Genomic DNA, 16,898 nt, shown 5'->3' on the forward strand with positions numbered 1-16,898 from the left:
CCCGTTCTTCATTGTAACTGGCCCTTCAAACTCTCTGAGAAAAGCTTATAAACAAAAAACCTCAGCATTTTCTTCATGAGGTTCTGTTAGGATCAGCTGTGCTTTGAACCGTTGAAAACTGTCATTTCTCTTGGATGTTTTCCTCAGGAGATACTTTGGGTATGTTAAAATCATAGCTAGAGAGAAAAAGGAGCAAGAATAGCATCTGCTGTGCATGGAGGGTCTGAGAACACAGATCCGAGTCCATCCGCTGCAGGTCACTGCCTTCCTCTTCTGACTGCAGTGTGAAAAGTTCATGGTACGGGCTGCTGCTGGAGGAGGGGAGGAAGCAAATGTTATTGTTAATGGTTTACTGTTTGCTTTGAGCAGAACCAGCCTTGGGAGTTTGTACTAAAATTCCCCTAGAACAGATGATTTGTCAATTAATACAATCTTCCCCCCCACCGCCACCTCCAGTTAGGAAATACCAGTGCATTCCATGTGTGTGCAACTCAGTTCTTGTCACCCCTGCAAAGCCTTTGGATTTTAATATCCTTAGCAACAAACTATTTTTTCACTAAAATACAATTTTGTCTTTAGTGCATAGGTTAGACTGAGACTAGAATTGTCTGTGCTGCTGACACATGCCAGTACAAGGAGCAGACTGAGCACTCTTGGGCTCATCCCCATTGCTAGATATTGGAAAAAACCCACTTGTTGCTCAGATTCAGAGCTCTCACACAACACGGTAATGGATTTAATACAAGTGAAAACTGCAGCAGGGTAGTTGGGAGCTATTTGTTCTCCAAGCCCTTAGAATTGCAGCAAGATCCAGATTAAGCTTTTAGCAAAACTCTCCAAAGGCAAAGACAGTTTGTGTGCAGAGACCGTACATTTTTGGAATTCTTAAGCAAATTAGACTAATGTCTGTCACAGAGTATTGATTCATATCTGGGATGTTGCTCTTTCCAGTGCAGCAAACCGAAGCTTCCTGTGTGGAAAAGCTCAGCTGGAGATAAGTGATGTTGCAGTGAGCTGGCATGAAACCAGCCCTGCCTGTGCTTACTACATCCAGATGGGTCACAGGAGGGATTGGGTTTATACTAAGGCACATCTTCATCCCCAGTACAGCTCCAGGGCCTTATCTAAACCTGTATAGATAATCTGCCAACATGCTCACATACAAGTGCTGTGATGGCAGGAGAGTCTGTGCTTAATTGATACTCTTCTTAGACATTTTAGGGTTAGTCTGGCTGCTGTAAATCTGTGTGCCCCAAAGTTTGAAAGTTTGGTTGCAAACATTCTCTTCAATATAATATTTTTTTCAGTATGTGTTGCCACACAGCTGGCACGGTTTGATATTCTGTAGTATTTGCACAGTATTTTCCTTCCCACACAATTCTGCTAATTTCAGATCATGCTCTTTAGCCCAGTGGATGTAACTGAAGCTGAAAGTTTTGCCCAAAGGCAATAAAGGATGTTAAGTGACAATAATCCTAGTCATGGTGTGCTTTTAAAATAATGAGCAACCTTGATTAGTTTAACTCTTAACTCTTTCTTATTTTAGAACTTTGTTCTTGTTGTTTTGCCTTTTTTGTTACCAACAGTGAGGAAGATGCTTTCTGTAAGAATCTGTTTATCTTGCTTACTAGCATGGAGAGGGTAAAATGAATCAGTAAATATGAAGGACAGTTTTGTCCTTCGTCTTACCCTGGTATTACTTTTTAATCCAACTTCACTTTGAGTTTCTGGCGGCAGGTGTCAATTAGCCAGCAATTCCCACAGCCCACAAAGTAGCTTTATTGAAACCAATCTGCAGACTTTCCATGTGAGTCTGCCTTTGTTGGAGATGCTCTGTAGGGACCACAGTGTATGTGTATGGGTTGAAGGCTGGAAGACTGACTGTTGGAGCAGAAAAATGTTCATTTTGTTTTATTTGTTGGTTGGCAAGCTTTAATGCTCAGGCACTTAACTGAAAAGTAACAGCAAGTAACCCAAAAGTTGGTAGGAAGAGTTGAAAGTTGTCTATTTTAACAGAATTATCATTCAGTAGGCAGAAGTACCAGGGAAAAGAAATTAAAACACAGTTTTGTGAACTGTTCTTTGAATATTTTTCTTTAAGCCCAGTTCTGAGAGTGATGTAGTTACATAAGAACTTGTGGCTTTTTGAAAATATCTGTGTCTGAAGGCTGAAAATCCAGAAAGAAAATAGAAAGAATGGCAAATGCTGATTTTATAATGTGGTATTATTTTCAGGCTTGTTCTCATTACATTTTAGGGAACCTTCCCTGTTGTATTTTGTCTCCTTCAGTATACTGAGCATTTTGAAGATGTTATAAAAGCAAATGTACTTTAAAGCAATGGATTTTGAAATAGAAAATGTTGGTTGTAAGACAGAAGATGCATTACCGGCAAAGTGTATTGTATATTCCTATACAGTTAAACAGTGCAGGAACCTCATTTTGGCAAGGACTGTGAATATCTGGGACATAAAGAATGACATACCTAAAATATTGTTGTGGCAAAGAGAGGCCAAAGGAGGCTGCAAGGAGGCTGAGGCCCCTCTTAGCTGGCAGATTCACAGGTTAATTAGGAGTTCAGGTTTTAGGCCAATTATTACAGGTTTCAAAGCGATTTTCTTCGTTTCTCCACCTGTCATGTACACAAGTGCTCGATTAGACACTTAGCATGGTAAGTGCATGCAAACCTCCCTGTTACAGCCTGTGGAGTTGTGCTATGCAGTGTGGGCAGGACAATTCCCAGATGCAGACCTTTAGCCCCTGGCAGCAGCTCCTTTGTGGGTTGAACTCTGAGGGGTGACCCAGCGAAGCCCACGAGCTGGGGAGAGCCTTGTGCTGAGAGGGTCTGCTGGGCTGCGGGATCCCCCACCCCACTTCTCTGATCCATTCTCTCTCGCAGGCAGGAATGGCATCTCCTGAAAATCCTGAGCAGTTGATCATTGCCCTGGAACCCGAGGCTGCCTCTATCTACTGCCGAAAGCTGCGCCTGCACCAGATGATAGACCTGAGTAGTAGGGCACCTGTCAATGGCTACAGCCCGAGTGACACTATTGGAACTGGATTTACACAGGGTACTTCTGTTCATTCACTTTTTAGATTCTCATGCCTAAGTTTGCTTTGTCCCTGAGGGCTGGTTTCTGACCATTTCTTGTTATCCTTGTTCTCTTGAAATGTTTCAGGCTGGCATCAGTTTGCTTTTATAAACCGTTTTGCTGCTTACCATAGTTAGACTTGCTTAGAAGTTGACTCAGCAGACATCACAGAATGATTTGGATTGGAAAGAAGCTAAAAAATCATCTTGTTCTAACCATCTGCCATCAGCAGGGACACCTTCCACTAGAGCAATTTGCTCCAAGCCCTGTCCAACCTGACCTTGAACACTTCCAGGGATGCCACAGCTTCTCTGGGCAGCCTGTGCCAGGGCCTCACCACCCTCACAGGGAAGAATTTCTTCCTAATATTTTAGCATGCAGGTAGCTTCCCTGTCTTGCCTTTATTTGGATGTTGTGGGAGTCTTTTAGTACTTTCACAATGGTATTTTTCTGCCTTAAGTTAGTACTTCATGTTGGATCATTTTTTTCATTTAATTTGTTGGAAGCAATTATGTGTTTGATTATCTGCATTATTGAGGCAGCACTAAATAACTGGATCTGCAATGAAACTATCAGTCTGAGGTGTTCCAAAGTATTGGCAGATGCTTTTTGATGTCATCTTTATGAAATAGCATTAATGACTTTCAACACTCAGTGGAACACATGGCATTGGAATGTAGCAGTGAATTTGTCTGCTTGTTGAAGACCAACTGGATAATGCACTTCTGATTTATTGACCTGGGATCTGTTGCTACTGTCAGTGTTTGAAGGGGAGGGACAGAGATTGGACCACTGTAAGTCACTTGCCAAAAGATCCTTCATCATCAGAGTTTTTTGAGCTTAGTAGCCTACTGAAACTGGAGGGAAATAGAGGGGGGGAAAAAAGGAAAGTGGCCTGCAGCAGTAAGATTTGATTGCTGCATAATGTGCATATTTCCCCTGTATGTCTAAATTGTAGCAGTTGCCCTCATACTGATGGTAGTGTGGCAGTCTATCCTAGAAGGAATTTTTCAGAAGAATCTGTATGTTACCACATTTGCTAGGTCACAACAGTAGAGGCAGGTGGGAGGTTGAGCTAGTAGAGCTATTCCTGCACTTAGCAGAGCGTTTTTTTTTTTAGTTAGGCAGAGTCACTACATCATTCACTCAAATCCTTGCCTCTCCTAGCCAGCACTTGTCAGATGTGTTCAGTGTTTGGAAGCCCACACAGAGTACAGGACACAATCTGTTTTCAGGATTCAGTCCCTTCAGGGCCCCTTGGCTGCTGTCCCCCTCATTTGTGCCATGAACTATTCCAGTTCCATGTGATCTTACGTGAACTCACTTTCAGACAACACAGGGATTTGCTTCTGGGAAAATAATAACGGAGTTTATCTGGTTACGGTTTTGAAGCTGGGCAGAATCTGGCAGATCATGGATTTCTGCTAATGGGCTTTTTCTTGGGTGGGGGTACCACTCTCATTCTTGACTTTGTATGGTAAAAAGCTATTGGGGATGAGAAAGGTTTCATGTCAAAATTAATGAAAACAAAGTTTGGAGTGAATTAATTTGGGGTTGGAATTAAAATTTCATAGAGGCATGGCAGGCACCCAAGACAAGCTGAGAACAGATTAAGGAGAAAAACCCTTTAAATATAAACAGAGAGAAGCACTCCAAGGGCCATATTATTGCTGTGAAGTCAAAACAAAAATTTCAGTGTTCATAGTAACAAGGATAAGCTTGCTTCAGTTGTAGTTGAAGACTGGCTCTTGTGTTCACTTCCAGCCCACAGGAGGGAATGAAAGGATTGCCATTGATTTCTGTGGGCTTGACAGGCCCTTGCTTGGGCCTAGTTCTTGTTCTGTCATGGAATGCTTCATCTGAGCTCTCCCTGTGCTGCCCAGGCAGTGTACTGAGGCTGGGGCAGCTTCTCTGCATCGTGGGGTCTTTTTGGGGAGGGTGCAGGAGCAAGTGGAGCTGATGCTCTGTTTCCTGATGACAGGCACTATAGAAAGAGGAAGCAAAGTGCATTCTGTGATTTGCGTGCTGATATTTCCACAAAGAATTTTCACTCATGGCAGGCTGCCTCTCTTGTAGTGTTTTATGAAGTGCCTTTGAAGGTGAGTGAAGATAACACAAGGAATGCAGGTTTTTTTGATCATTGAGTTATAGAGGTTGATTTAGAAGCATAAGTAGCAGAGGTTCTCACTACTCTGCTTTCTCTTGACAGATTGTTTTGCATCTTTTAAATGTCTAAGTAGAAGTTAAATCTTGTAAGTTAACTGATTGTTACAATAGTCTTGCAAGATGACTCCTAGTTTTTAATTGGTGTATATTTTAAATATCATGAGGGTCAGCCCTGGTGGTCACTGTGTCCTTAAGAAGTTACTAATCTGAGCAGCAGTGCTTCTGGCTGCTTGTTTTGAGGTAGACTGACATCCTAAGAGGTTGGGGAGGTGTATTTGCCTGAGCACTCAAAATGAGCAGCAATTTTTGTAAGTGTGGGAATGTTCCCATCCCGGGTGGTGTCGGCGTTGTCTGGGAGCGGGCTGGGACTGCCACCTACTGATAGAGGCTGCTGTGAGCACAGCTGGCTGCCAGCCCCCCACCCTGCTGCCAGCACACGCTTTGCAAGCCAGAGTGTATTAAAAAACACAAGTCAGAGATGTTTATAGCTTTCTTATTAGGTTATTACTGTACATGATTAATTTGCATTATTTGTATTAGGTAATTAATATATATTAAAATACATAGAAGTATATATAACAATATCAGGGAAGATCAGGGTGGCTATAAACCATTTTTCCTTCTTTCTAGGAATGACATTCTAACATTCCTGGTTCCAATGCAATAATTTTTGTACATTTGTTTTGTTACGAAGTGGCACATACAGCTCTGTCAGCCTGCTTGGCACTTGTTTCCTGCAGTTTATGATTTTATTTCTTCTTGCTTTTTTATACTCAGTAACTTCTTTCTGTCACTCACTAGGGAAGGAACACGTGCGCCGGAACCGGCAGAGCCGGACCTTCATGGTGGAAAATGTCATAGGAGAGATTTGGTCTGAGCTGGAGGAAGGTACTGTCCTTTCCTGAACAAACTTTGCTCTCACTGGTTTTGTATTGCAGGCAGATACTGTGTTTCCCACAAAGGTGCTGTGCACTGCATTGTTCTCACAGTGGTTATAAAGGGGAAAAGGAAAAAACCCACAAGTTTAAATTCTGGACTGCAATTCTGTATGCTCTAGCAAAGTATGATTTATTAAAGAGATGCTGGAAAGCCATTGCAGCCAGAGTATTTTACTCAGAACAGGCATAACATTAATTTGGTAGCCCACTAGGATGTACACCAGCAGCATGAGCAGTCCCACTGATCTGCTTTTCAGCTGTGCTGCCTCAATAGCTTTTGACATCTGACTTTGATATCTGTTATCAATCATTGTGTTATAATTACTAGCAAAGATCAAGTCTCCAGCACAGCCATTCCTGGCTGTCTGTAGGCCATTATCTCCCCTGGTGCCTCAGGAGCTCTCATTGCAGTGAGCTCTCCCCTTGGCATTCCAGGTGATCGGTACATCGTGGTTGACAGCGGAGGAGGCACAGTGGATATGACTGTCCATCAGATCAGGCTCCCTGAAGGACATCTGAAGGAGCTCTACAAAGCAACAGGTAACGTCACTTCCACTGCTTGCTTTATGTAATTAGATTGTGTATTATACATTTGTGTAATGTTTTGGCTTGTCAGGGCAGGAAATGTATGCCTTTATTGCATTTTACAGACAGTTCTTCCTGAAATGAGACCAGCACTCAAAATTAGTATAACCCAGCTGCTGGATGGCTGAATCACTCATTTATAAGTGGTAGTGTTACAGTGGCTATGATGATACAGGAGTAACAGTGAGGCAAAGGTGAGAGCATGTTGTCTATCAGACCAGCTGTTACCTATAGAAAAGAACCTCTTTTTGTGGACCTTCTCCCATGACAGCCCTGAGAGTGTTGTTCTGATGTGTACGTGGTCAACTCGAAATGTCGTAAGAATATTAAAGAATATCCAGAATATTAAAGCTGTGTTGTGTCTGTGGTACAGGTGGACCATATGGTTCTCTAGGTGTGGACTACGAGTTTGAAAAGCTCCTGTGTAAAATATTTGGAGAGGATTTCATTGAGCAGTTTAAAATCAAGCGTCCTGCAGCCTGGGTGGATTTGATGATCGCGTTCGAGTCCCGTAAGCGGGCGGCAGCTCCCGACAGGACCAACCCCCTGAACATCACCCTGCCTTTCTCCTTCATTGACTACTACAAGAAGTTCCGAGGTCACAGCGTAGAACATGCCTTGAGGAAAAGCAAGTGAGTAGACAATTGAAACCACATGGATGCAGAATTAACTACTGGTAGCAAAGACAAATAATTAAAATATCCTAATTATATTAGGACTGAAAGGTAACGGTGTAAAAGTGTAATGCAAGGAGGAGAAAATGGGACTGCCTCTAGTGCAGTTTCCAGAATGAAAAGTTCTGATCGATGTCTTGCAAAAGCTTTTCTGTACAAGACTTGCACTTTTCAGGTATTGCTTTCTACGACTTCTGCTAGGCCACCACTGCATCACTTCCTTTGTATATTCGAGTCCCTTGCATGTTAATTAGGAATGTCAGATCAAACACAGGATTTGTTGCCTAGAACCTTAATTTTTAGCGGCCTGGATCCTGGAAAAAATCCAAGATTGTGAGATGTGTAAATATGTTTATGGTTTGAAGGAAGTTATTAACAGTATCAGATCACTGGAGAAAACATATGCTACTACATAAAGCTCTGCAAGGGGAAAGTGTTCAGCTTTTGAAGTGATGGCAGGCTTTTGTTTCTTACAGTATTTTACAAGTTTGATAATTTTCCTGATAGGCAGGGAGACATAATCCCCTCCAGAGATTTTAATTCATGATTTTCAGTATCGAGAAGTCACCCTAAGTGATAAGATCATGGACTGCTGTAGAAAAGGAAGTGAGAAGAAAGTAGAAATGGGCATTTTGCATCTTTTGAAGTTATATACTACAGAAAACTTGGAGTTTAATGGTGTAAAAGAGAATGAACAAGAGAACCTGTGAATCTGGAGCAGGAGGCTTGGGACCTGAGAGGGGAAGATTTGGTATTTAGTACCTGTACCTTAATTTTTTAAACTAGCCAGTGTTGAATGTAGTATGCAGGGTGGAACTCCTGCATCTCTTTCAGAAGTTATTGGCAAATGTACAGTAAGCTTAAATGACTTTGAACCCAGCTAAAAGTTGCTTTCTAAATGAGACTGAGGTTCTGAAATCATTAAAAATTTCTGGAAATAATCCCCCACACAAGGCCATCTCCTTTTTATTAATAACCTTAATGGTGAATCTTGGGATGCTAAATGCTCCCTTCAAATGAAATGAAATGAATTGGCTAACAGGGTAGAAAGAGTGTAAAGGTTGACATATAATGTGCATGAATGAAAGGGAGATTACTGAGCTATACAGATGTGTATCAGTGATAGAATAGCATAATGCCTGTATTCACTTAATAAATGTTATGCCTCATTAAAAATGCTGTTCTCTCTTTTGCCTCCTGAGGCTTCCCAACTTGATTGTTTTCCTTGTGTGTTTCCAGTGGCTTTGGCCTGCTACTGCTGTAATCTAAATGTTGCCCTTCTGGGGATGAATCAGTGCTGTTTCAGATGAGCGAGCACTGCATTGACTGCCAGCTGTTTCAGAGAGCAGTTGAGCCTTGCTAATGCTGTGGAAGGCAATCAGGCAAAGAAAACAACAATTAGACAAGCAAAAATAATAATTCTCCCTTCAAGTTTTACATAACTGCAGTTGGTATGGGACTAGGGTGAGCTGGGGCACTTTCTACTAAGGAAAAGGCATGCAGATTCTGTAAACTTATTAATTCATTTATTTAATACCTGGTGGTTGTTTTGCAGCTCAGCTGCAATGCTTTAATGTTCTTTCTCACTGTTCTTTTGCAGTGTGGACTTTGTGAAGTGGTCCTCCCAGGGAATGCTGAGGATGAGCCCAGATGCAATGAATGCTCTTTTCAAACCCACGATTGACCAGATCATTCAGCACCTGAGTACGTACCTGTGTGTGATTCCATTTCTGGCTGAGCTGAAACTGGAGCTTTGCTCACCCAGTTCAACCCAGTAACAACCCTCCTGCTATGCACCAGTTGTGGACAAGGAATTCAGTTCTGAAACTTGCAGCTCTCTACAGATCAGCTAGGCAGATAATAAAAGTAAGGGATGTGTCCTGAGCACATACTCCTACTAGCTATGAACTGTTTACTGGGTGTGATCCAGTCCTGTTCCTGCCTAAGCTTCAATTACTCTGTGCTTCCAGGGCTGCAAGCATTCAGAAGGCTGACATGCACTGAGAAACCCCGATCCTGCCTTTCTTTTTTTCAGTTTCAGGCAACCACTAAATAATGCCAGAAGTGTAATTAATTTCTCATTATTCCTGGTATTAAGACCTCTGGTTCCTTCCTTCCCACTGGAAGGTCACATTTGTTCATGACCATCCAAATCACTGACATCTCTAAAACACAAATGGTAAATGATGCATCATGGTAAAAGTACTTCCAGGCATGGCTTAAACAGCAATGAGTTTATTTGTCCAGTAATGGAAAGTGACATGTGCTTATTAGGAAAGTTACTATTTAAGGTCTTTTCTGGTGGAAGATGAAATTTGTATCAAGTAGAGTACAATGCATGTGGTGAGAAAAGTGTTGCTTTCTACAGATTACAAAGCACTGTTTGCAATGGAATATCCAGCTTTGCTCATCACATGTGAGGGATTATTAGCTAAACTTCAGAACTTAGTAAGACAACAATTATAGAGCAGCTTATATGTGAGCAGGGAGGGAGGCACCTAGGATTGCAACAGTTGTGGTAAGTAACTCAGTTGTTTGAACTACAAGTGAGCTGACAACTGAACTGCATGATTTTCTGGAAAGTAGGAGATGCAGGCTTAAGTTAAGAATGAACATGCGTAAAAATGTAAAGAGGTGTTATTTTGCAGGTGGTATTTGTTGTGGTTAAGATGTTTGGGTCAGAAATAATAAGTGAATTTGAAATGGGGTGATTTATCTGGAATTCAGTAAAGGGTCTGTTTTAAATGCCACTTCAGAAATGTTGTATGCTTTGAGGTAAGTGAATTCATAGTGAAATGTTGTAGAGACTACAGACATGGGACTGGTGCATGCTGAGGGTGGCAGTGTGGGCACAGATGTGTCAATTTCAGATCATGTGCAGGAAACACTCAGTGCACTCAGACATGGGGATTTTCACTGACTCTGCCTCATCACAGTGGATTTTTCCTTATTGAATGGTCTCTGTTTCTGTTCAGGTGAAGTGTTTGATAAGCCGGAGGTGACCAATGTGAAGTTTCTGTTCCTGGTGGGCGGCTTCGCTGAATCCCCCTTGCTCCAACAAGCCGTCCAGAGCGCTTTTGGCTCAAGGTGCAGGGTCATCATTCCCCAGGATGTGGGTCTGACCATCCTCAAAGGAGCTGTTCTCTTTGGCCTCGACCCTGCTGTCATCAAGGTGCGGCGTTCCCCTCTCACCTACGGTGTCGGGGTGCTCAACCGCTTTGTGGAGGGGAAGCATCCCCCGGAGAAGCTGCTGGTCAAAGACGGCACGCGCTGGTGCACTGATGTCTTTGACAAATTCATCTCAGCCGACCAGTCTGTAGCCCTGGGAGAGACTGTGACACGCAGTTACACACCTGCCAAGCCTTCTCAGTTAGTAATAGTGATCAATATCTACAGCTCAGAGCAAGACAACGTCAGCTTCATCACCGAGCCTGGCGTGAAGAAGTGCGGCACCCTGCGCTTGGATCTCACGGGAACTGACGCTTCTGTGCCCAGCCGGCGGGAGATCAAAACACTGATGCAGTTTGGGGACACTGAAATCAAAGCCATGGCTGTTGATGTTGCAACCTCTAAAAGTGTCAAAGTTGGTATTGATTTCTTAAATTACTAACGGCCCTTTCCCCCACCACAGCCTGTTTGTGAGACTGATCTTCCACTGTTGCATTTTTTGACTTCCGTCTGTCATGTCATCACCTTGAATTTCAGCAGGCTACATGAGAACAGCTAGTAAGGTGGGGTATGTCGTGTTTGTGCCCTTTGGTGACCAAAGGCTGGATTTTTGAAAGACCCTTAAAAGGTTTTGGGAGCAAAAGTTCCAGAGGTAGTAAAAGTTACCAAGTTACTCAAGCATGCTTAAAGATCTACCTTTATTTAGTAAACACTGATTATTGTTGGGTCCTGAAGGTTAGTTAAAAATATACCAAGTTGTAATCTCTTCGCCTTCTTCTTCTTCCTCCTGAGAAAAACTCACTAACCCACGTGGCTGTTGTAGGGCATGTATCTGTGTGGGATATCTGTTTAAACAGCACCATCCTCTGGCAATGGGAACAAATTAGTAGTTCATAGTATTCTTTTGAATTTGCCCAGTGCTTTCAGAATTTAAAGTGCTGAAAATCAATGACTCAAAGAAATAGGAACTAAATTATTTAAATTCTGAGTAAAGAAAATCCCCAGAAATCCTTGGAATTATATTTAGGAAATAGATATGTGTTTTGGGAGCCTAATATTGATTGCTCCAGTTTGAAAACAGGGCCTTTGTTGTCAAAGCTCTCAGAACAAGCTGTCAGATTAATTAGCTAGCATTACCTTCATTATACTTCGGAAAATAATATTAAGAACAAACCTATTTCTCTTCCGGGTCTTCTAAATTTATTTTTATTAGTCTCCATCTGAAACCATAGAATCACAGAGTAGCTGAACTTGAAGGGGACATCCATTGACTGTCTGATAAAACCTCTCAGTTCTAAGCAGTATCAATCAGAACAAGTTGCTTTTTCTAATTTTTATTATTTCCAAAATGAAGATCCCTAAACTCCAGGTGACTTACTTGACAACCCTCACTGCAAAAGTTTCTTCTTACCTCTGAAAGGAATTTCTTGAGTTTAAATTCAGGTGTGTTGCTTCTTCCTTGCTCCTTCACTAGATACCTCTGAGAAGTCTGGCTGCATCCTCTTTCCTGTCTGCTCTCAGGCACTTGTACACATTCCTAGCATCCCCTGAGCCTCCTTGAGTCCAACAGCCCCAGCTCTCTCAGTCTCACCTCACATGAAAGATCCCCCAATCCCTTCATTGCCTTCATGACCCTTTGTTGGTCTCAGTGCCATTTGTCCGTGTCTCTCTTGTCCTGGGAAGCACAGAACTGGACCTGGCACTCTGGACATGGTCTCACCAGGGCTGAATCAGGGGAATAATCACTTTCCTAGACCTGCTGACAGTGCTGTTCCCAGTGCAGCCCAGGAGGCTGCTGGCATTCCTTGTTGCAAGGGCACGTTGCTGGCTCACGCTCAGCCTTGTGTCTGCCACGATGTCAAGGTGCTGTTCTGCTGCCAGGCTGCTTCCCAGACACTTGGTCCACAGCTTCTCCTGGTGCATGGGGTTATTCCTGCCCAGGTTCAGGACTTTGTACTTGCCTTTGCTGAACTTTTTGAGGTTCCTGTCTGCACATTTCTCCAGCCTGCCAACGTCCCTCTGACCCATCTGCTTTATCATGCACTTCCCCAAGTGATTATATTTGTTTTCTTGTTCATTCCTATGTTAAGATTTGGAAGCACAGCTAGATGATGGCTGAAACATTTAAACAATTCAGAAGAGACAAAACATTCAGATCAAAGGTACCATAATGTATTTTTTGTAGCAAACATTTTAGTTGAGTAAAATGTATTGCTGGGTTGAGTTGAATGGCCAATGAAGTGGAAGGTAGAAGCCAATAGAATGAAAGTACAAATAGCATTAAATAAAGCATTCCTTACTGGAAGTGAGCACAGAGCTCTTGACACAGGGGAAATGCACTGATGGCCACTATAGCATCTTGTTTTCCAAATAATAACTTTCTGGAAACGTTTCCTTGAGCGTGCTCACCTGGAAAATTTCTTTTGCACCTAGAATAGTTTTTATTTTGCAAAATGCTACAGGAGGAAAACTTCTGAAACATACATTCTGTATCTGCCATGAACTGACAGCTTCAGATTCAAATCCTAGTCCCACTCCAAATTATCAGACTGGTACCAACCTGCAGAATCACCCTAAAATGCTGACACTTTCCAGAGCATTTATACAGAGCTGCCTGATTACCTGCTGGAATTCATTACATTTCCAAAACTTTGCAATGTTAATTATTAATCTAAACCTTCCTTTTTAAAGAGTTGAGCATGAGTTAAATCCATTACTGACACTTTTGGGAAATTAAAGCTTTATCAGTTATTTCATTAATTTATGTTCCAATCCTGCACTTAAACTTTCTGTGTTTATCCTGGAGTTTTGCCACAGTAGAGAGCTGCAGAACTGATCCACTGCATTTTGTCATTGAGTTTTCTGTGTCTCCTGCAGAATTCCCTGGTTGAGTGGGAAATGTGTTCTGCATTCAGCTTTAAAATAAATAAATAAATAAAGGACTATGGAGAATGCTAGTCACAGTATCCTGCTGGATACTTTCTATAATTACAAAGTGTGCTTGCTAGCAGTCGATTTCCTGCTAAATTAGCTGCCTGCTAAATGCTTTAAAAGCTAAATACTGGGATTTTTTGTGTGTGTTGCTTTCCATGGTTTACAAACAAGAGAAACTTTAAGATGAGTTATGAACAATATAATTTTATGTATATACAATATTTAAATATTGTACAGAATCTTTCTTTCTACAGTGCTATTTTCTTGTATAAAAATGCACTTTGCCTCTGTTGATTTCATTCAGCTGTTAATTTTAAATAACATAGTTTCTCAATCAGCTTCTGTAATTATAGGCTTTTAAAGATGGTAAGATATGAAATGTGAAAGGCCGATCTTATAATAATAGGAAAGAAATGTTGGTGTGTCAGAGAATACAACATTCTTCCTGCAATGCAAGTCATACCAGCTAAGCACATCACACAAATGCAATAGTCTGTTGCTGGGGTTTTCATTTCTTTGTTTCAGATGGTGACCGTTCCATCTCCAGCAGTTCTTCATAATAATGGATGAATCCTCCTGTAAAACCAAAAATCAGATTGTAAAATCTGGGTATACAGCTTCTTCACTAGGTTTTGGGTTTTTAAAAAGGATCTTCTCTAGTTTAAAAAACAACAACAACAAATGAAAAACTACCTTCCAAAGCCAGGCAACACTCTTGTATTGTAGCTGCAGGTAAGATCCAGTCTCTGTCTACCGTGTCCACCTACCAAAAAACAAAAGTTCTTACAGAAAAATAAGCTTTGCTGTCTTTGCATGCTTTGTTAAGCTGAATCTGTCCAGTTCTGCACAGGTCTGTTTTCAGTGGCCTTAACACAGGATTTGATCTAATAAATGGCTGCCACCCCCTGTCTCCCCTGTGAAGAGGAGGTGACCTGCAAGGTCAGGTGGCCCATGATTTTTGTGCTGTTTCCAGCCTGTCTGCAGGGAAAGCTACAGGTGGTTTCTGCAGCTCTTCTGAAGCACAGTTCCCTACACAGCAGTGATTCTCTGCCCTCTCTGATTCACCTTTTGTGAGATCCCATCTGGATCCAAGCAGGGCCTTGTTGCTGAGATCCCTGTAACTGTAAAATGTGGTTTACATATTTTTGCACTTCCTCCTTCAGTCTGGTGAGAACACTATCAAGCTTATCTTTGCAGAGCACTGAACTACTGAAGAAACTCCCAGCTGTCCTTGTTGCCCTCTTTCAGAATGGAAAATTAGCTTGTCTCTCTAAGGAATTAGAATTGTTGAGTAGAATATTTTGCTGTGGTCTATAGACTATAACCCAATTAAACAACTTTACATTGTAAGAGGCATGTGGATGCCCATTTTGATAAAGGATGCTAGGCTGTAAAAGTAATATGAAATTTACTAGGAAATGAGGCATTCTTAGAACTGTAGTTGTGATACTTTTGCAGGAGATTCCCTGCAGAGCATTTTTTTAGTAGGGGTTTCGGATGACATTGTGCAACTTAATGTTGAAAAGACAACAAGGCCTGCTATCCATAGGGAAAGCAGAAGGTCTTGGCAGGAGTTTTGCTCTAAGCAGACTTGCAAGTTTGGGTCCAAGTTACTGAACTCTCGGCTGAAGTTTAGCAGCTAATTGTGATGGAATGATTAATTGTGCTAGAATATGATAAATGTGCAGTGGTGGTTAGGACAGCTTGCATTGGTATGAGTATACCAATATTAATATACAGGAGTTTTAATGCATTATTATGAGAAGGCTAATTATATATTGCAGAGATTTAATAGCCAAGATAAGCTGCATATTTATGATACGAAGTGGCTTAAGCGGATGAACAGTATAAAAGTTGTTGGGCATAATGTCACACCTGCTTGAAATAGTCTTAAACTATATTATAAAACCAACCATTGTGGTCTTGTTCACCTCTGTGCAAGATAAATTCAGATTTCACTGATACTTGGAGCTGTTCACAACTTGTCTGGATTGTATCTTGAGTGTTCTTGTGTCTTCAGTCATGTCAAATAAAATACCTTAAAACTAATTTCTCTTTTTTGGTGCTACTATTCTTACAAAAATGGCTATAAAAAGAAACCTAATTTATTATGAAAGTGAGACAGGCCAAGTGGTTATGCATGAATTTGGGTGCTCTCCTTCATGTGTGTAACTGAGCAGAAGTGACACCAACCATCTGTACTGCTTTAGTTGTGTCCTCCGAGTGTGCCCAAGGTGGAACTTCACTGCTGCTCATGACTCAGCTTCCAGCAAAATTGGTGTAGCTGTCCAAGTAAGGTTTTGTTGGAGTTCAGACAGAAAGACTTTGAGCAATACCCAAAGCAGATCAATTATTTTCTGTAATGATGCTCTCAGAGAGCCATGAAATCAAATACAAATTTTGATAAAGAGAACTGTAATCTCTTAGGTCTTGCATTATTAAAAGCTGTTTTATTGTTAAAAATGCGTTATCAGGCCAATAAGCTGGCCAATAACCAGGTACATTAGCATGAGAATGTGCCTCTTTATAGATCTAGGGATGTTTAGTAAGGTCCAGCTGCACTGAAAAAACCCTTGCATAACAATTTGTGCAGCATTACATTCTGCTAACAGCTGTAGGCCATGTCCCTCTGAAATTCAGCAGTGTTGGCACAAGCTCTGGAGGTGATTCAGTGGCACAGGTGACCTTGGTCCACGAGGCTGCAAAGATGCAGAGAGTGACCTGAGATGCTTTAGCAGCCACTACAGCCAGCTTCCACCTATTTGCTGCAATGAAGGTGTTTTACAAGTGCTTTATGACTATAATTATAAACACCATCCTAATAGGCTAGGTACTGTATTTAACTTGTAATGAACTTGATTTCACCTAAACATTCAATTAATGTTACTAGTACAATGGGAAATATAATTACAGTCTTCAGAGACACATTAAGAACCAAATTTTACTTTCAGTATTCTACCACATTGCTGAAGATTCCAGTGGGGTTTCATGTGTGTGCATTCAGAATTTGGTCCTTACACTGGGCTTTTCTGAATCTTAAGGCTATCTCATATGAGTGTTTTTTAATTTAAAGTTACAGCCCCAACTTGAGGGATTTTTTATAAGTTGTTGGTTCTACAAAATCACGTTAAGTCCTTACTGAAGTTTGCAGATTTTGTATTCATGTGAATAGCTATGCAATAAAACCACTTGTAAAAGAGCCTCCCTGACAGCAGTGTCCAGCTCTGTCTTAGGGACAGTGGGCCCAGAGCTCCTTTACTCAGTGTAAGAACTGGTTGATTTTCAAGAGGTGCAGCCTGGATAAATTGGTGAGAATTGCAGATGCTTTGTGTGTCTGGGATT

General features: G+C 41.5%; 1 protein-coding gene across 2 annotated transcripts in view; it reads left to right on the forward strand.

The window, feature by feature from the left end:
• The window catches only part of HSPA12A (heat shock protein family A (Hsp70) member 12A), a 53,232-nt gene extending 37,627 nt beyond the window's left edge, over window positions 1–15,605 (forward strand). For both annotated transcript variants that reach the window (XM_039553884.1, XM_010408515.4), the window contains exons 7-12: window positions 2,899–3,070; window positions 6,059–6,145; window positions 6,631–6,735; window positions 7,154–7,412; window positions 9,055–9,158; window positions 10,430–15,605. In XM_039553884.1, coding sequence (XP_039409818.1) covers window positions 2,899–3,070; window positions 6,059–6,145; window positions 6,631–6,735; window positions 7,154–7,412; window positions 9,055–9,158; window positions 10,430–11,064 — 1,362 coding nt within the window. In that variant the 3' untranslated portion in view covers window positions 11,065–15,605. The remainder of the gene's footprint in view (window positions 1–2,898; window positions 3,071–6,058; window positions 6,146–6,630; window positions 6,736–7,153; window positions 7,413–9,054; window positions 9,159–10,429) is intronic.
• Window positions 15,606–16,898: the final 1,293 nt, after the last annotated feature.

The sequence above is a fragment of the Corvus cornix genome, chromosome 6, assembly GCF_000738735.6.
Source record: "Corvus cornix cornix isolate S_Up_H32 chromosome 6, ASM73873v5, whole genome shotgun sequence".
Classification (NCBI taxonomy): Eukaryota; Metazoa; Chordata; class Aves; order Passeriformes; family Corvidae; genus Corvus; species Corvus cornix.